Here is a 20,122-nt window from a genome sequence, read left to right as displayed (position 1 = left end):
AAAAAGCCTGGATGACAGTGACTGAAGTTCTAATATGAAACAGACTCATAAGTGCCAAAGAAAAAGTATAAGGAGATTCACATTTATTAATATTAAAGAAACCACAAAATCATAAGTAGAATAATTCATTCACCTATGACTCCACTGATAATTTTTTAGTTATACACCAAAACAGTTCATTTATCTTTGTTACCAAAAATATATATATATTATTTGCACCTAAAAAAATATGTGCAACTTCCCATCTTCCCACTCCCACTCTCAAAACTCCGCTCTATTCTCTTATCATACCTGGAATTACCATGCACACAATTACTTTTCCATGGACTAACAGAAGCATGACTGACTATAAAAACAAGGTCTATAAAATAATTGCCGTACTCAAGAACAACCTGAGGGTCGGGTCAAAAATACATGAGTGGAAAGTCAATAGGACTCAACAGCCATGTAAAAACCAACTAACAGAATTTTGTGTTCTCCGATGAAGGCACATCGGGACCCTGTTGTTCCTCATTTTGCCTAAAATATGGAATGGTACATAACATAATGTAAACACTTAGGAAAAATTTTGCAGCTTTCCAGACGATTCTTTATACTTTCTCAACCCATCAAAATTAATGTCAGAGGTGTAAGAGCTATGGTAACATTCAAAGTAATTTTATAGACAATTTCATTTATTTTAAAAGTCTTTCCTTATCTAAAAATCTACACAACCTTCTTATTCCCAAATCACCTCTAATACTTTCCCTGCATTAACTTGGAGCATATATAATTCCCAAAAATCAAAAACATTCATTTCCAGGGCGAAGATGATCAGAAGCTAGGTGATGAGGATTGGCCCAGGAGGCACTGCTGTTGTAGTTAAAATCCTGATCAAGGTCTCCTGGACGTGGAAACCTGAATAAATAATAAGAATCTCTGATTATTTGCTTATTTCTCCAACGGGTCATACATAATTAAATACTCACCAACTGCTTCTTATTGAAATGCAGGAATATAAACCGAGTCTTGCACCAAATTACCCTAATGGAAAAAAGCAGCATTAAGACCCAGTTCTGGCTACCATCAGGGTGTCTCTCACATGACATGGGGGGTGGGGGGGTACAAAGGAAGAGCCCTTTTGAAAGCGATTGTTGAGATGCTAAAAAATATACAGTACAGTATATGCCTATACCCCATGAGTCAATAATTCTACTTTAAGAATTTCACTTACAGAAAAACACTTTTTCAATGTTCTGCATACGAACACATGCACTACAATATTATTTAAAACAAAATTGGATATATCGGTAGTTCGAGTGTCAAGTACTGTAAAATGGTGTTTAAAAGGGTTATATTTATACAATGTAATGTCATGAAGCCATCAGGAATGACATGTGAATAGTTTGAAGGGCTATGAAAGTGCTTATGATACATACTTCTGTGTAGATATATATATATATCATGTGATAGATACATGACATATTATAATATATATGTGTATATATAGCATATAATATATATTTATATATATATCTGTATGGTGTATATGATATATAATTATGTATATTACACAGCTACATAAAATACACACAAAAAACCAACCAGAATAAAATTTATAACACAGACAATGGGTCACTTTTTTCTTCTACTTTTCTCTTTTTTTTTTTCATATGAGCCTTGACCGTAGGGCTACAGCAGACCGAGTAACCCCTTGCTTGAGCCAGTGACCTTGGGTCCAAGCTGGCGAGCTTTACTCAAACCAGATGAGTCTGGCGCTCTATCCACTGCGCCACTGCCCGGTCAGGCTCTTCTACTTATCTCATATTTTCTAAATTTGCCATGGTAAGCATGTCTTGCATTGATAATGGAACAGACGAACTTTTACAAAATTAAATTTTAAACGGATAAATAGACAACATGAGAAACCCTGGTGAATGTAGGATCTGCTATTTATTTTAAAGGCTTTAGAGTTGGCATGGCTCAGGCTGGGCCCGACTTTCCCCAGGTGGGGCCTTGGAAACGAGAGGCACTTAGAAACTTCACGGTTTCCACTCCAGTATTTACTGGACTTCATCAAATCCTAAAATGGACCATTATTTTTTATGCATCACCAAGATGTTTTTATTTACATCCTGAATGTTATAAGCTTGTTGATTTCAGAGAGGTTACAATGTGGGAAAAGCTTGCATTTTAGAAGTGGTGAAATATGGTTATAGTTACACAAATACCTGATCATAACAGGCCACTGAGGGAAACGTCTCTTGGTCTTGCTCAGCACACGGGCAGAGCCTGTCTCCTCTGTACACCACAGTGGGATCTGAGACTGGGAGTAGCTGTTGGAAATGATGTCAGTGAAAACCATAGCTAACATTTATTATTTTCTGTTTTGGTGGCAATGCTACAACTTTATGTGAATTAATTTCCAAATAATGTTTATTGGTTTGGGGGAGTGTTATCATTCTTCCCACATTGCATATAAGGGTCTTGGGGTTTAAAGAGTTCAGTTAAGTAACTCAACTGTGTTGAAAATGTTACTTCTGTGATTATGAATCCAAGTCTGCTGAATGCAGACTGTCTGGACCACTATCCCACGCTGTCCACAAGGATGGTCAGGCAGATGGTGAGAAGTCAGGCCACAGAGAGGCAGAAAGTTGAGAGTTTTGGACATTAGGTAACTTTAAGACCTGGGTTATGGATTTGAAGAGAAAAGCTACTTAAAAATCTCGATTTGAAGTCTTGACACCCACTTTCCTATAATTTGGGGGTCAGGCCTTATGCCCTAGGGGGTCAGGGTTTTACTTGGCCTAACGACATCCATGTGAGAGCATTATTTTTCACCTTGCGATGCAGAATCCAGGCAGCCTGGTGCGCTGGCTTTTCTTTCAAGCTTTAAACCATATTTCAAAACCTCATTTGATACAAAGCATTTAACACTCCCCCCCCCCAAGTTGATTTTGACTGCTTTCAATGTTTCCCCTTTGCTTTTCTGTCAGAGACAGAAAATAATAAGCATGTGATTCTTGAGGGTCGCCCACCTTCCTGTTCCTATTCCTGAGTAATGTTCCTTAATGAGCTGGCACACAGATACCTGTCTTTCCACAGGGGCACCAGCATCAGCATTTTATAATTGAATGGGGAAGTGGACTGGGGAGGGCTGGGTAGGAGAATACAGAGGACTTGGGGGGAGTGTTAAAAAAAATAAAGGGCATTTTTCATCTTCAAAGATCAGAACACAAGCTGCTAGCTCTCCGACCGTTAAAGCAGCAAAACGTAAAAACATCTCAATGTGAGAGAAGGGGGCAGTGACTTCAAGGCACTGCCTTCCAGAAGCAAAGCTGGTCCTTTACCGTGTCACCCCCATGGATGCGTCACTGTACCATCCGGTACACAGGGTCACCGACTTTCAAGCTTCCAGTTCTTTCCACCGAATAATAGATCCCAAAAAGTGGGGACGACTTGTATATCTTCTGCTCAGAAGGGTCACACAGGCGGTAGCTGAAAAAAGCAAAAACCCACCATCAGGCACAAAAAAAGGAATAATAATCTAAGTGCTGTCAACAGAATTCAAGCTCCCATCCCCAGGTTAATTATAAATACATGGCCAGTGTTTCTTTTTGACATGATGACAGAGAAGTTTAGGGGCCATTAGTCAAACTGCAAATAACTCTAGTTTTTCGAGAAGTATCCTGAAAGTCTGAACAATTTTCCCATGGCTCCAGTTTGAGACCAAAAAAGAAAGAAACTTTCAGATGTTGCTTAAATACTTAGTTGACATGTGTACCTCCAATTCCACAACTTATTGAAACAGATGCTCAGGCAACCTCAAGAAAAGTGAGCCTCACTGCATCTTAAACAGCAAAACAAAACTGAATTGTAAATCTGAATGCTTCAAGAAATAACGTCTAACCTAAACTCTTTAGGAGCCAACAACAAAGCAGAGGAAAGGGAGAGAAAATAAACAGCATCTCCCCAAAAATGTTAACTTTGGCTTAAAAACACATTTTATATGGAGTCAGCCCAAATTCTTTAAGTCACAAAATGGAACAAATGCAGATACCCTGGAATACAAAAAGCCCCTGGGTAAACAAACTGACAATGCATTATATTTTTTTCTAAAATTTTAAGGAAACAACTTCAATTATTTTCATAGTCCTTGATATTGGTTCTAATAAATGTGAGTTGCAGTAAAAATAGTGTTTGAGGTCTTCATTTGGAAAAACATGTGGAAATGTTTTTAAAAATTGATATGAGAGACATGAAAACTTCAAAACATACTATTGGCTCAGCGGTAGAGCGTCGGCCTGGCGTGCGGGGGACCTGGGTTCGATTCCCGGCCAGGGCACATAGGAGAAGCGCCCATTTGCTTCTCCACCCCCCCCCCCTCCTTCCTCTCTGTCTCTCTCTTCCCCTCCCGCAGCCAAGGCTCCACTGGAGCAAAGATGGCCCGGGCGCTGGGGATGGCTCCTTGGCCTCTGCCCCAGGCGCTAGAGTGGCTCTCATCGCAAAAGAGCGACGCCCCGGAGGGGCAGAGCATCGCCCCCTGGTGGGCAGAGCGTCGCCCCTGGTGGGCGTGCTGGGTGGATCCCAGTCGGGCACATGCGGGAGTCTGTCTGACTGTCTCTCCCCGTTTCCAGCTTCAGAAAAAAAAAAAAAAAATACTATTATACCATTAAAGATTCATCAAAAGTACTAGAAGATAGCATCCATAAAAAAAAAAGAGGAAGCCATGCTCACTTACATCAACCTATAGACAAACCAACCAGCAGGCAGAGTGGAGGGGGCCCTGTCTGGGATTCGGGGGTGGGAGGTGTTAAAAAAAATAAAGGGCGTTTTCCATCTTCAAAGATCATAACACAAGCTGCTAGCTCTCTGGACCGTTAAAGCAGCAAAACGTAAAAACATCTCCCCCCAGACAGGGCCCCCTCCACTTACAGGTAGTTCTAGGTGGGGATAATATTAAAAATAAACCAGACATTTGTTCTACCTCTTCAGGGTTTCCAATGGCTCCTTCCTGTCTATCACTCCGGTATCTGGGTCCACCGTGGTCAAAACGCACCTGTCAGGCAGTTAACCAAGGGTTAGGTGATAATTAGGAGCCAACCCCAGACTTGAGTCTCCCGAGGGTTCTTACCTGGGGCAAGCTAGAACCTTTTTCATTTCTGTGTTGCCAATTAGGATTTCATCCCAGGTATCCTAGGAGGAAAGGAAACATTATCTGTTGAATTAAGGCTGTGTTCGTCTTTAAGGCAGTTTATTCTTTGGTTGGTGCTAGTTACAAAGCTAGTAGACGAAAGAGGTGCAGGAAGATGCCAAGAAATTCCCAAAAGGACTCACAGGCGGGCGGCATGCTGGTGAGTCCAGGCTCCGCCCCTTAACTCCCGGGTTCAGAAACCTGGCCATCAGCATCTAGAGCAGAACTCTGGGGGGCAATCGCCCTGAGAATAATTAACTCAAAAGCAAATTTATGGATATAGAATGAGAAACATAGAGCTTGCAAGACAAGTCCACTCTCCCCTCACAGCTCAGCTACAATGGAAGCCAAGTTAAAACTGGACATATTTCTGATGAGTAGGACATTACCAAAGGGAAGTCAATCATTCCACACTTCCTGCCTCCAAACAGAGGCAGCCTGACCACGGGTCACCGGCTCCACTCTTCCTGTCTCTTTTTTATTGACCTCAACCATCTTGCCTCCCCCAGAGACAAAGGCCTGCCTCCCCCCCACCCCCGCCTGCAGAGTGCATGGGGGCTAAGAGCAATTTTGCCAGGTGGCCTGGCAGTGGCTGGACTTCTGACAGGCAGCTGAAACACAAGTCCTCACCTGGCCACCCATTAGCTGTGTGACCCTGAGCAAATTCGAATTCTCTGAGTCTCAGTTTCCACATCTGGAAAGTACTGCTCACCTCAGTGACTATCAAGCGTTTTCTACTGTGAAGCAAGGTAGAAAATGACATTTTTAAATTGCCAAAACTTGGGCCTGCCCAGGCAATAGCACAGTGGATACAGTGTCGGACTGAGATGCGGAGGACTCAGATTTGAAACCCCGAGGTCACCAGCTTGAGCGCGGGCTTATCTGGTTTGAACAAGGCTCACCACCTGGAAGACCAAGGTTGCTGGCTCGAGCAAGGGGTCACTCGCTCTGCTGTACCCCCCCACCCCGTCAAGATACATATGAGAAAGCAATCAATGAACAACTAAGGTGCCACAAGAAAGAATTGATGCTTTTCACCTCTCTCTCTTCCTGTCTGTCTTTCCCTATCTGCTCTCTCTTTGTCTCTCTGTCTCTGTCACACACACACACACACACACACACACACACACACACACACACACACACACACACAGTTACAATTGCCAAAACTTGGAAGCAACCAAGATGTCCTTCAGTAGGTGAATATAACAGGAGGGGTGATATGGGCAATCTCTCCACCTTCTTCTCAATTTTATCATAAATCTAAATATGATAAATATAGTCTTTAAAAAGTTACATTTTATATTGTTTCTTAATGCTCTTTTACAAACATCCCCAAGATGTAACTTAAAAGTTTTGCAAAACAAGTGTTACTGTTTCTTCATATAGTTTACTCTGATATCTTGTATTCTTTTTTTTTTTTTTTAATGCTGGTCAGCACCCACTGAAGTTACATTATAACACAATGATGTCTTGTGAGCTGCAGAATGGAAAGGGTAACCAGGAGGATTAAATGGAATAAGGTAGGTCATGGGTCTGGTAGAAAATTACATTTTACAATTGCCTGTTATATACAAGCATTTGATAATTGTGAGCCATAACTGTTATCATTACTTTTGTTGTTGTTTTGCATATCGTTACTTTTATTGTTGCTACTTTGGAAATCCTTGAAGCTGGGAGACTTTTTATCTGAGCATGTGAATAAAATCCTAACTCATCCCGACTCTGGTTGTTAGAGACTGAAAAGTTTGGGAATGATTGTTTTTCAACAGCTGCGAAGTATCTTACTAGGAGGACTGGTATTCAAACCACAGCTGTCCAGCTTCAAAATCCACTGCCTCTCTAGAAGCTTCTTGAAGAAGCACTTCTCCAGGGACAACTACTACACTGATGGTTTTCTGCAAGGTTCTCCACTGTTCTTTCATAATGTGGGATCAGGAATGATACAAACAGGCCAGTGCAAAAAAAGAAGAAAAGAATGTCGAGCCCCACTTAGCAAGACAGCAAGCAGAGTTCAGGAAACAGTGAACCCACGCTGGTCAACTAGGGATTAGAAGCATTGGTCAATTTTAGTATTTTTCAATTTCACTGCTCTGCCTTCCCGGAACTCAAACACACTACAATGGCCCAAGGGAAACAGCCTTTTAAAATCCGTTTAATATTCTGAATTACACGAAGAAAGTACAAAGTACTTTGGGTCACAAACAGTAAAATTGCACACCACATTATCCTATTACTCTATATTTTTGCAGTAAATAATGGTCTGAATTTTAGTACCATGCTATTGATGTGCCTTATCATTTTACATTAATATTTAACTGAGTCTCACTAATTGTAACCATGCGATGGTGCCAGGAAGATGGGTTAATGCATCAGGCCACTATGGGGCTTCCTAATTTAAGGGAGAATAAGTCAGCAACATTAGCATCATTTATAGTAAGGACCTTTTTTTCTTAATGCACATAACTAGAGGACTTCTCTAGGAAAATTAGAATATTCTAGAAAAATATGAGTATTACTATTTCTGCAAGCCCACTGCAATGAAAATATAAAACAAATGGGAACATAATGTTATAAAAAAGAAAAAGAAAGACTGAAATTGCCTAGGGGAACAGGATTAGGCTTGCATTAGCCTTAGGTTCGGCTTGACAAGTTATAGGAAAGCAAAAATTCCTCAGGTAGGAATGAGACCACCTTTTCTTCTTATTCCCCCAGCTCAAGATCTTAAACTAAAATCAATATCAACATACTTCTCTCAATGGAGACAAATCACATAAAAACCGTATTCCTTAAAAGAAAGTTTCGACACTTGATCTTAGCCAAGAGGCTGAGAAGCTATTTAAAAAAAAAAAGTTCTCAGAAAATAATGGTCCAATTATAGGATTCCTGTGAAAGATTTCCTTCTTCATGAACAAATTTCAAACCCAGTGTTTAGTAACACACGTCGCTTACACGGAACACTAATTTCATTCCACGTTCAAGAAGTGTCTTATTGGCCCTGGCTGGTTGGCTCAGTGGTAGAGCGTTGGCCTGGCGTACAGAAGTCCCGGGTTCGATTCCCGGCCAGGGCACACAGGAGAAGCGCCCATCTGCTTTACCCCTCCCCCTCTCCTTCCTCTCTGTCTCTCTCTTCCCCTCCCGCAGCCGAGGCTCCATTGGAGCGAAGATGGCCCGGGCGCTGGGGATGGCTCCTTGGCCTCTGCCCCAGGCGCTAGAGTGGCTCTGGTCGCAACAGAGCGTCGCCCCTCGTGGGCGTGCCGGGTGGATCCCGGTCGGGCGCATGCGGGAGTCTGTCTGACTGTCTCTCCCCGTTTCCAGCTTCAGAAAAATACAAAAATAAAAATTAAAAAAATTAAAAAAAGAAGTGTCTTATGACCCCATACTTATGCACAGTCCTCGGGAAGGTAGAAAGGGGGAGACAGGTGTATTTACTGAAAAGCTAGTGAGCCTTCAGCCTCTGCTGGGCTACATGCACTGGACCTTTACAGGACCTGCACCTAATTTTATTATATATTTTTTTTTCTTAAAGAGGTCCCAAATTAAATAAACTTCAGGTCCTGTCAAATTTGTATGTATTCCTGGGGAGAGAACTCAAGCCCCTCCCCTCGAGGAGCCAGTGGCCTAAGGTCAGCACCTTCCTCTCCCGCCCCACCATACCCCCCCACCCCACCCCTCAGAGGCCCCGCCCCTAAGTTTGCTCTCGAGGCACCAGTGACCTGGGGATTGACCTGGGACAGTGTGGCCAAGGCCGAGTCCCGGGCCTCATCACCGTTCTGATGTTGGTTCCAGGGAAGGCCTGCTAATCTGCAGTTTTCCCGAAAGACCCTCTGGCGACTAAGCATGGGACCGCCATTCCTGCCTGGGGATGTACATTAGAGAGCGTCGCTAGAGCAACGTCACGCCTGGCATACTGCGGGCATCCGCAGCTGTCTGAGGACCACAACTCATTAATGACCGCCTTGTTCAAAATCAATACTAGCTCCTCAGTATCCACAACAGAAGTTTTACCTTCCTCGGCATGGTGGCCGGGTCCCCTCAACACACTAACACACACACCCACGCACGCACATGGCACAGCTTTGGGGTAGCGTCATCTGACCCCTCCCAGCGCTCACCACCCTCTCTCCCCCACCGTTGAGGCTTTTCTCCTTCTAAGCATCCTTGGCACCTGCGCATAATAGGTGATCAATTAAAACACATTTTTAACAAATGTTAACAGGAACTGAAGAAAATAGGTAACAAATGACAGGAAAACATCAACAAGTAGACGACTTCTGTATACTTTGCTATTTTTTTATCTAATAATACAAAGTGTCTACATGGGCAAGGATTTCCACTGGGCTCCCTGCAAAGGCTGATCCTAAAGGACACATTTTAAAGAGTGTCAAATCTTTGAAAGCACTCCTGGGTGGTACAGGGAAGGGAGAGATGGCTATTCTCCATTTCGCTTCAGTTATCTCTGAGCTATGATCGTATATGGTAACCTTGTCCCAGGCTGGTTGTAATTTGAATTTCCCTTTGCTTGCTTTGGGGCCTGAGCATTAAAGGGCGAGCAGCGCCCCCTTCAGGCTGGCGAGGAGATGGCGGCAGCAGTGCAGGAACGACAGACAAAGTTAAGGTGACTCGGGAAAGGGGTGTCCCTGCACTGCCAGCTCTGAAGGGTCAGCGTGGACGCTGGCTAAAGGAGGCAGCAGTTCTGTTAGTGTCTTGAACAGCATGTCTGAGCATAACGCGCAGAAACAGTGCGCCTCTTACCTCCTCAAAAGCACCACAGCCTCTGATCACAATATTTGGCCTGAATTGCTCCATTTTCACTTTCTTCTCCAGCCTGGTATTCAGATCTGCCAGGGAGGCTTCCGAGAGGACCATGAGCGGGCTGTAGTCCGGGTAGGCCACCTGCGCCAAGAGCACGGCCCCGTCAGGCCTCCCTGTCCCCTGAAGTTCCTTTGGGCAACTGCACAGCTAAGCAAAGTCTACAAGCAAAACCAGCTGAGTGCAGAAGGGGTCAGTGGTGTCCAGAAAGGAGAGCTGACATCAGCTCTGGGCTTTGGGAAGGGCTCTTCGTCTACCCAATGAGGGCAGCAGGCAGGCTCGGGGCCAACCTTCCCCTCCAGCTCCACCATCTTCCTTGCTCCTCACTCCAGCGCCCAACAGGTGACCCCCCCCCCCCCATCACTATCATCAGACAGCGTAGGGTCTGCGGCCAATCAGCTCTACTCTAGTATGACTTCTTCCGGCCACCACCGCCATTCACTTGACATTCATTTATAAGCTCCTACTAGGTACCAGGTATAATAGGTGGTGACACTGTAGAGGACAAAGCCCATAAAATGTCATGCATTCAAGGAGCTTGTGGAGTGAGCAATCTGATTGGGGAGTCTGGGGTAGACTTCCTGAGGAGCTTGCATTTTAAACCTTATCTCACTGCAGACTCAAAGACACAGAGAGCAGTGTCCTTCAGGACGGGGGCCTTCCCAGCACTCGAAAAAACCATCCTGTACTGACTGTGAAGGCAGCATTTGGAGAATGCTATAATTTTAAGTATTCTGTAATTTTAAGCTTCTGTAATTTTAAGCAACCTGGAGTTAATCCCAAACAAACCTCTCACTTTCACCTCCCACCCCACCCCCCAGCCTGTTTTCTCCTGAGCTCCCATCTCCCTGGGAGACCCTGGCTTCCCCTGCACTGATATGGCCCACATCCCATCCTCTGTGCGTCCTGGAGAGCCCTAGGCTCTGGTACCCACTCAGTCTCCATCCGCAACACCTGCCCGGATGGCACCCTCAGTACCACTCCCCAGAGCCATGACTACTTCCCTAACTGGGCTCCCCAGAGGGGCTCCCTGGGGGCCGACAAGAAAGCGGGAAGAGAAGAGTGACTGGTGGGAATGAAGGGAAGCTCACCTGGTAATTCTGCACAGAATTTGGGAACAGCTTCCTCGATGGCCTTCCCTTCATGTTCTTTTCAAACTGAACCAACCGGAAAGCTTCCCTTTTCAAATAGTTGGTGAACCACTGCGCTGCTTCGTCGCCACAGTCCCTGCCCTTAATGTCAAGACCAAAAATCCTGGAAGGGTGACAACAGAGACCAGGGTTACTTCCTGAATCAACAGGTTCTGGGTCAATAGGTTGGAGCCTGAGGCTCTGTGTTCAGAACAAGCTTCAAGATGCCTAAGAATGTAGAACACTTTCAGAAGGGAAGAAGGATGCAGTCGGGTGTGGCAGATGCAACCTGAGGTTGGAGTTCGCAGACTTAGTTCAAACTAGAACTCTAGTCTATGCCTTCAGCAAGACATTTAACTCCTCTGACCTTCTGTCTCCAATAGGAAGTAGTAGATAATAATATAGCACCAACCCTACATGATGGGCAGATTTCATAGATAAAATAATGGTTTCAAGTTTATTTTGCTTGAGTACCCCTAAAAGAATTTTTTTAAAGCTGTGTACCCCTCACAGAATTTTAGGTTGACATAGAAACTTTTTATAAGTTTATTTGGTTATGAAAGGTAGAATTTCCATTGAAGTATAAATATTAACACTCAAAATTATATTATAAAGTATATTATATTAATATTTAAATATAAAAATATGTTAAAATCAAATCATGCTTTTAAAAGTATGCAATGGAATCTAAATGCTCTCCACCCTTCTTCATTTTTTTTTTTTTGTGACTGAGACAGAGGGAGAGACAGATAGAGGGACAGACAGGGATAGACAGACAGGAAGAGAAAGAGATGAGAAGCATCAATTCTTTGTGTCACTCCTTAATTGTTCATTGATTGCTTTCTCATATGTGCCTTGAGTGGGGGGCTACTGCAGAGTGAGTGACCCCTTGCTCAAGCCAGCAACCTTGGGCTCAAGCCAGTGACCTAGGGCTGCAAGCCAGTGATCTTTGGGCTCAACCCAGCGATAGCAAGGTCATGTCTATGATCCTACGCACAAGCCAGCGACCCTGCACTGAAGCTGGTGAGCCCACGCTCAAGCTGGCAACCTCAGAGTTTCGGACTTGGGTCCTCTGCATCCCAGTCCAATGCTCTATCCACTGCACCACTGACTGGTCAGGCCACCCCCTCTCTACTTTTTAAAATACATGAGTAAAGTCTTCTTTTATGGTCCACATTAAAAAAATTTTTTTTTCAATTTTATTGTGATATAACTGAAACATACCATTATATAAATTTAAGGCAGCGGTTCATTTTTTAAAATACAAGAGTAAGGTCTTCTTTTATGGTCCACATTAAAAAAAATTTTTTTCAATTTTATTGTGATATAACTGAAACATAGCATTATATAAATTTAAGGCAGCGGTTCTCAACCTGTCCCGACCCACAGGTTGAGAACCACTGATTTAAGGTGTACAGCATGGTGACTTGACTTACATATATTGTGAAATGATTACCACAATAAGTTTAGTTAACATCCATCATCTCATAATGGTAAAAAAGAAAAAAGATTTTTGTGGTTTTTTTTCTTTTTGTGATAAGAACTCTTAGGATCAACTCTCTTAACTATCAATATTTCAAATATACCACACAGCAGTGTTAGCCTGGGTCACCATGCTGCATATGACATCCCTAGTATTCATTTTCTCTTATATCTGGAAGTTTGTACCTTGTGACCATCTTCCTCCAATTCCCTTTCTGGTCACCACAATCTGACCTCTATTTCTATGAGTCTGACTTGGGGTTTTGGGGAGAAATCGTTTTGTTTATTTGTTGTTTGTTTGATTCCACATATTAGTAAGATCATACAGTATTGGTCTTTCCCTGGCTGACTTATGTCACTTAGCATATTGCCTGCAAAGTTTACCCTTGTCGCAAATGTGAGACTTTTCTTTTTTTTGTATTTTTCCAAAGTGAGAAGCTGGGAGGCAGACAGACAGACTCCCGCATGCATCCAACCATCTGGGCTGTAGTTGTGTTGCGACTGGAGCCATTCTAGTGCCTGAGGCAGAGGCCATGGAGCCGTCCTCAGCACCTGGGCCAACTTTGCTCCAATGGAGCCTCGGCTGCGGGAGGGGAAGAGAGAGACAGAGAGGAAGGAGAGGGGGAGGAGTGGAGAAGCAGATGGGTGCTTCTCCTGTGTGCCCTGGCCGGGAATCAAACCCAGGACTTCCACACACCAGGCTGACGCTCTACCGCTGAGCCAACCAGCCAGGGCCAGACTTTTCTTCTTTTTCATGGCTGAATGAAAGGACTGGACACAAGAACTGGCTGATAAGGACATGACACACTGAACTCTGACTCTGATTAAAGATGCACTGGTACAACAATTTGGGGAAACTACTTGGCATTTTCTTATAAAAATCAGCATACACTACTCAGTTCATATGGTTGTGTCAAAGGAATTCCTTTACTGTCTCCCAGCTTGAGGTTGTTGGTTCATTTTAGTTTAGTTGATTAAGCTGGCTGTGGACATCACTGTTTGTCACTTACTATCTACTTTATATTAGTTCTCCAGTTGCTATGACAAGCAATGCATTAAAAATAGCTTGTACAGCCAGGCCTTGCTGGTCACAGCAGGTCTGTCTGACCAGCTGCAGAAGGAAGGGTGCTGACTGCATCCTCCCCCGCCCATGTTAGTCTAGATTCACAGCTCCCAGCACTGGGTTCTCCAGACTCCCAGGGTTCTCTGAGCCCATGTCGTCCAGAAACACACTGACATATTGAACAAAGTTATGTAAGGACGGTTTCGCCTTGGTGCCCTTTTGAGACCTGTATCGACCCTCCTATTAAGGGAAGGGGGCTGTGTCCTCCTGGAGTTCTGAAGGTTCAGCCAGATAGTGCAGTAAGGTGGAATCTTGTTTCGTGTCAATGACAAGTGGATCTGCAAGGCCCCCTCCTTATCTGTCACTCAACACCTGCCCATGGAACATTTACCCGTGAGCTTCAAATGCCCTCAGTAACGTTGAGGTGGCTACGGTTTTTCTCTGCAATAAATTTCTTTGCTCAGACCTGCAATGCACAGAAAAGCCTTTCTATTTCTTGCACATGAAGGCATTAAGAGCCACTGCCTAGGAGGCTGGTGGATTCGAATCCCAACTCTGCCTCACAGGACAGTGCCCTGAGTTTTGGTTTCCTTGTCTGTAAAGTGGAGTGAATGGGATTCATCCCATAGGCTTGCTTAGATATGTAACGAAAATCTTGTATTCAATGAATTATTGCTTCAGGGTTTTGAAATTTTGGAATTTTGAGCCTACCAGGTTTCAGCTCAGAGTCTTTGCTTGTAAAAAGCAGAGAAGGGCACAGGGAGCGATATGCATCCGCCCATGAGCCTGGAGGCCTTTGGACAATGCTCACTCCCACATGCTGAGATGCTCGGGTGGCTACGAAGGGATCCAGAGCTTCCTAGGACAAGTGTCTCAGCCTCCAGGACTTCCTGACAGCACAGGACAAGATCTTGGAAAGCCACAGACCTGGAGAGCCCTGCAGGGCTCCTGGGCTGAGAGGAAACCCAGGCCTGAAGCCTGTCTCTGTGCAGAGGTGGAAATTTCTATGTTTGACGGTTGCTGGGGGCACCTGCGTCTCAGTCCCAGACTTTGGAGGCTGCAGAGTCAGCTCGAGAAGCTCTAGCATCCTTACCACACACCCCTGAGATACACCTGGTGATTTCCCCGTTAATTCCCTCATCTACCTGGCCTGAGACCTGGCAACTCTGAACAGCAGACCATTCTACTTGTTAAAAACAGGCAAACCCTAAACACTGGCTCTTTGTATTCCCTCTAAGTTTATATTAATCTTACTTTTTCACTTTCTATATTTTTGATGCTTTGACATCTTGGAGCCTTGCTGATTCTAGAGAAAGTGCCCTTCCCGGGGCTAGTCAATTCCTAGAGATGGTAAACCACTAAGCTTCCACACACACTCCAAACAGTCCAGAGCCCCCAGCCCCAGCCCCCTCCTCTGTTTCTCTCTTACACTCCAGGTCATGATCCCCTGCCTTAATCACTCAGAGCCAGGTACCAGACAATAGGGGACAGCCCCTGTGGGCTATCATACTAGCCAATCCTAAGCCTTTATCCTCCTTGAAGTTCTTCCTTCAGAAACCTCAATGAAGGCTCTTGCTTACACTTTTCCTGTTCCCACTGCCTCCTGGCCAATCCTGAGGCTCCCCCACGTGGCTCTGCATGGCATAAGCCTCCTGTTTCTAGGGATCTCAAATACTTAAAAAAGCTTCTTTTTCTATGACAGACATTTTCTTGTCTACATGTCTTACCACATCTGATTAAAACAATTCCCAGGTACCCTGAAAGCAATACTCTGCACCATCTACTCACACCTGCCCACTGGCTTGATCCCAACCCAAACAAAACATCTCATAAATATTTCCTCCACCAACCTCATCACCCACTGTACACACTTTAGCAAGACAGAGTGCAGGGGAGCAGTCTAATGGGAACCAGGCCTGTCGCAGGCCCCCAGGGCCCCAAGCACAGCACCTGCAGTCATGGAGTATGTTGGAGGAAGGCAGCTTGCTCGGCAAAACCAACTGGTCCATGCCTGGAGCCCTGAGGATCAGGCGATCGTCCTCATAGGTGACGGAGACCAGGACGAGGCGAGGCTCCTGCCGGGCCGTGACCATGTGCCCATCTTCCTTAATCACCAGCCAAAACCTGCCGAGAAACAAACGAGGCTCACTAAGGAATTCCTCTTCCGCACTCTCAGATAGCTTGCCTCTGGTGTCCCGTCTCATTAAAACCCTCTGCCTGCCTAACATGGAAACAACCTTTCTTTTTTCTAGACAATTATTCAGACCCAGCCAAATCATTTGGGTCCAAAATAAGTTGGTGTCCCCAAAAGGAGCCCATTTGGCAGAAACCGAGAATATCTGGCCAACATAGGAAAGTGCCCAGTTCTGAAACTTCAGAAAATGAGGCCAGTTTAAGAGGCTTCCTTCGCTGCTCGCACAACTGTGGTGCTTATTTGAGGCCTCTGCTTTGAACAGAAACCTTCCCAGGCCCCCACCACCGAGAGGAGGGGGAGGGTACAGACAGGAAGAATCCAAGAGAAAAGAGCATTCAGTATTATAAACTTAGGGAATTCATTTCTCCAAGAGATAATAATAGTCTGTGCAGAAGAAATAAGGGGCTGACTTCAGCAAGGATTTGGACAGATTTATAAACAACCAAGTCCTGCGTGACTGCTAAGGAGAGGAGGGGTTTACAGTGCCATGGATGACGGCCGTGCCTATGCCAGGCAGCCTGTGCCAGGGCTCAGCTAGGCGGACTTTGAACCTGCTCAAAGCTCAAGGTGTTCAAGCTGAGCATTCACAGATAACGTTCAGAGCTTTGATGAAACTACCTCTAGAAATGTGAGACATAGAGGAAGATTCCAGCTTCTTAGAACAGTTCCAAAGGTACAGATTCAAAATAGAATTAAATAAAAGAGGCCTTTTCTTACATTCAAACTTTATAGTTTTGTGTTTGAAATCTCAGTTTGAAACACCATTAGAGGTCATTTAGCAGAGTTTTTTCCAGCTTGCTATCGAGTTTCAACGATCCTTTCATTAAAAAAAAGATCTAGATTAGATAGAGTTATAGAGATCATCAAGTTCAAACTCTTTTGCAAATAATGACTTTGCCCAAGGTCCCCTGATCCTGTTCTACCCTCCTTGAACTTTCAAACCACAGATCAGTTTCACAGGAAGAGTGTGAAAGCTGTACTCACAGAGATTTGAGTTCAAATCCTTCCAGAACATAACGGTTTTGTGATTTGGGGTGAGTTACAGCAGGTCCTCAAATAGCATTGTTTTGTTCAATGATGTTTTGTTATGACATTAGTGAGATGCCATAGTGTTTGATAGGACAAGGGTCTCAAGGTCTGGGAATTTCAAAAAGAAACCTTTCCTAGTCCTTCACATTTGCATAAACTTTAAACATGATACTAATGGTCCCAGACAAACCCTTTACTTTGAGCATCAGAGTCACTTAGGAGATGTTGAATTCACTCTTGGTGATTCTGGTTCCATAGGCCTAGGATGGGAGTTTCAGGAAATACAGTTTTAAGAAACTTCCCAGGATTAGACATCTGCAGTGCAGGGGAATGGACAATCCCCTGTGCGTTACACAGCCTGCATACAGAACCAGCCAGGGAGGCACAATCTTCAGTTTCCAGTGGAAAGGGAAAGTGCGCTCCCAGAGCCAGAGAGAAGCTGGTTTCTATGGACAGAATTCCCTGTCCCAGTCCCTGATTCCTGTGTCCTCACGCAAATTTTTTTTTGATTGGTCCAAAAGGCACTGTCCTGATTGGTCAGAATAGAGCTACTCTCCAATTGGATGGTAAAAACCTCAGTCTTATTGGTTGGCCCTGGATTCCAACACCATTATAAGGGCTGGCACAGATAGCAGAAGCGCAGTGCATGCAGACCTCTCCCTGAAGCACAGTTTGTGTGAGACTCCGGTGCAGAAACGGCTTCTAGGCTTTGTTTGTTTGTTTGTTTGTTTGTTTGTTTGTTTGTTTGTTTGTTTTTGAGCCCAGTTAGCCATCAGGAGCCCTTCTTAGTAGGCATCTTCTTTTGCGAGGTTTATATCATTCTTTCTAGGGTTTGTCAGCCTTCACTGTCAAGAGAACCTTCCTGGTATCCCGCTGCATAATTCTGTTAGTACTGTGCGTCTGTGCCTCACCTTTGGCGTGACTTAAATGACAAGATACCTTTTCTTTTCAGAAGGAGGAGAAAGAAATATTTATATGTCAGACCCTATGTGGGTAGAAATTTTACCAAAAGTTCTTCCCTGAGGACCACTCTGCTTCCGGGAGAAGAAAGACGCACCATTATTCCCTCTCCCCATCAGAAGACTCACTCTGTTCAACACTCATTCAAGGGGATCAGGTGTCCACACCTCATGGGTCTCCCAGGCACCTTGCCCAGGACTGAAAAGGTGAGGAATACGCCCCAGCAAGGTCAAAGCCAGTGTCCTTGAACAAGACTTGGTTTCAGCACTGCTCCAGGTTGCCCACGAGGGCCAATGGCCTTTTTGTGTATCAACTATATTATGGCATTTTATGTTTACGCCATGAACTAAGAATGTTTAGAACTCACAGGCGCCGTAGAGATAACCAGGTCAGATTCAGTCCTTTTGCACATTAGGAAGTGTGCCACTACCTACCTTTCCAAATCTGAATCAGACATGAACTTGACCTTCCCAGCTAAAGGATCAAAGGCAGAGGCTCCAACAAGCAGATCCGGAAACCCAGGTGGCAAACCTCCATTGTCCTGTGTGCGGGTGAAGGAGGGAGGAACTGCAACCTCCCTCCCGGCACCCCCACCCCACCGCATCCCCCGCAGGTCCCGCCTACCCCCACCCTCATGCACTCCCGGGTTCCCCATACCTGTCCCGCAGGTGGCCGCTGCGCAGCCCCATGTTGGTGCACTCGGCCTCGCTCACCGCCACCCCCTTGCAGGACTTGATCGGGAAGATCCAGAGCTGCGCCACGGTGCCCACCTGCTGCAGCCGCCGGCGCCGCCTGGGCCGCGCGCGGCGCCAGACGACCGTCCCCAGCGCCACCGCGGCCAGTCCCGTTACGGCCACCCCGAGCCAGGCAAGCCTGGGGTGCGCGGGGCGGTGTGACACGAAGCGGGCCAGCATCGACGAGCCCGCGACGCCCATGGCACTAGCAGTTGCGGGAAATGAACGGAAGGAGGGGGCCCGAGAGCGCTGAAGGCCCTGTAGCAGGGAGGAGCCAGAGATGTCCCAACCCCTGGTCCTGACACCCTGGCCGCGCACGCGCCGAGGTGGCTCAACCGGTTATGCACCGTGCGGGAACCAACGCACGTACCAGCACCGCAGAGCCACGGGGAAATCGAGGCAGAGCGCGGCCACGTGCCATGCGCCCCGGGAGGCAATTGCGATGCTCAGAGCAAGTAGGCTAACCTCCCGCTTAATCTGGGCTGGTCACTTTCGCTTAATTTCTTCCCTCTTCCCGTCCCCTGAGGTGCCAGTCACCACTGGCTAAACCGCCCTCCCTGCCCCATGACCCCCGACGACCGTCCACTTGGTTGCTTAACTGAAGCCAGCCTAAAGGGATTGCTGCTTTCAAATGTGAGATTTAAAAACGTGTAGGAACTACTGTTGTCAGATCGCTCCGAGAAAGGCAGAACTTTCTTCCAGACACACTCTGGGGAAACTTCTGCGCTGTGTCCAAACTCCAGCGAGGTTTCTTGCAGCCCAAGGCCAAACCTAGGATGACCCTGTTAGATAGGGCAAGGGTCTCAAGATCTGGGAAGTTCTAAGTGTTATTGCTTGCTAAATGTTAAAATGTCACATAGTATTTTGTGGATGCAGCAGGGAAAAAAAGTTGAGCGGACAGGAACTCAAGGGATAAAAGCAACCAACTGCAAAGAAGACATCAACGTGATTGACCGAACAGTGTACATGAGCAATGACTAAGCCTCCCTTTGAGGAGGCAAAGCTTTGAATGTGAAGCCCCTGTCTCCTTTACTTGCTGCAAGTAAATTAAACTATCTGGCAGCTGCCACATCTCATTCTTAAATAGAGCACCCCAAGTGGTGAACCCCTTAAAGTCCACAACAACCCCAGTCCCCCAACCCACTCCATTAACATGCCTGCAGAAAGCTCCTGGCTGCCTGGAGGTTTCACAATTTGTTCCAGTCACCTTGGGAAGAGAGGCCCCTGACCAACTGCCTTTCCTCAGGGTCCTTCCTATGTCCCTTGGATTTGTGTACGTATGGCAACAGCTCAGAAATATCTTTCTCAAAGGTCTGGGGCCAATTCCTTGCAATTGTAGTCAGCACGAAGGGAGGGGCTTGTCTCCCAGTGTCTGTGGGAGCACAGTCAGACCTTCAGTGATTGCTATCAGACCCAGTGAACCCAGCAGGCCTAACCCACTTTCATGGAGTCCCTGCTGTCTCCCCCTCCTGACTCTTTGATCGTCCCTTTAAGAGGCCCGGCCACCTACCGACAAATCAGATGCAGCTCAGCTCTTCCCCTTGC

General features: G+C 45.6%; 1 protein-coding gene across 4 annotated transcripts; it reads right to left on the bottom strand.

The window, feature by feature from the left end:
* Window positions 1-66: 66 nt before the first annotated feature.
* Window positions 67-18,860, bottom strand: MTARC2 (mitochondrial amidoxime reducing component 2). 4 transcript variants are annotated; one of them, XM_066380441.1, is made up of 9 exons: window positions 18,501-18,854; window positions 15,611-15,784; window positions 11,077-11,239; window positions 9,929-10,069; window positions 5,114-5,175; window positions 4,967-5,038; window positions 3,360-3,477; window positions 2,211-2,315; window positions 964-1,023 (listed from the first exon to the last, which is right to left on the bottom strand). In XM_066380441.1, the coding sequence occupies exons 1-9, from the start codon at window positions 18,776-18,778 to the stop codon at window positions 979-981; spliced, it is 1,158 nt and encodes a 385-aa protein (XP_066236538.1). In that variant the 5' UTR covers window positions 18,779-18,854; the 3' UTR covers window positions 964-978. The 4 variants fall into 4 exon arrangements, with proteins under 4 accessions (XP_066236546.1, XP_066236556.1, XP_066236538.1 ...); XM_066380449.1 differs by lacking the exons at window positions 964-1,023; window positions 2,211-2,315 and adding an exon at window positions 67-897 and having other exon boundaries at window positions 18,501-18,851; XM_066380459.1 differs by lacking the exons at window positions 964-1,023; window positions 2,211-2,315 and adding an exon at window positions 67-897 and having other exon boundaries at window positions 3,330-3,477; window positions 18,501-18,849.
* Window positions 18,861-20,122: the final 1,262 nt, after the last annotated feature.

Source organism: Saccopteryx leptura, chromosome 1 (assembly GCF_036850995.1).
Source record: "Saccopteryx leptura isolate mSacLep1 chromosome 1, mSacLep1_pri_phased_curated, whole genome shotgun sequence".
Taxonomy (NCBI): domain Eukaryota; kingdom Metazoa; phylum Chordata; class Mammalia; order Chiroptera; family Emballonuridae; genus Saccopteryx; species Saccopteryx leptura.
Note: the sequence above shows the minus strand (reverse complement) of the source record. Positions and strands in the feature narration are given on the sequence as shown.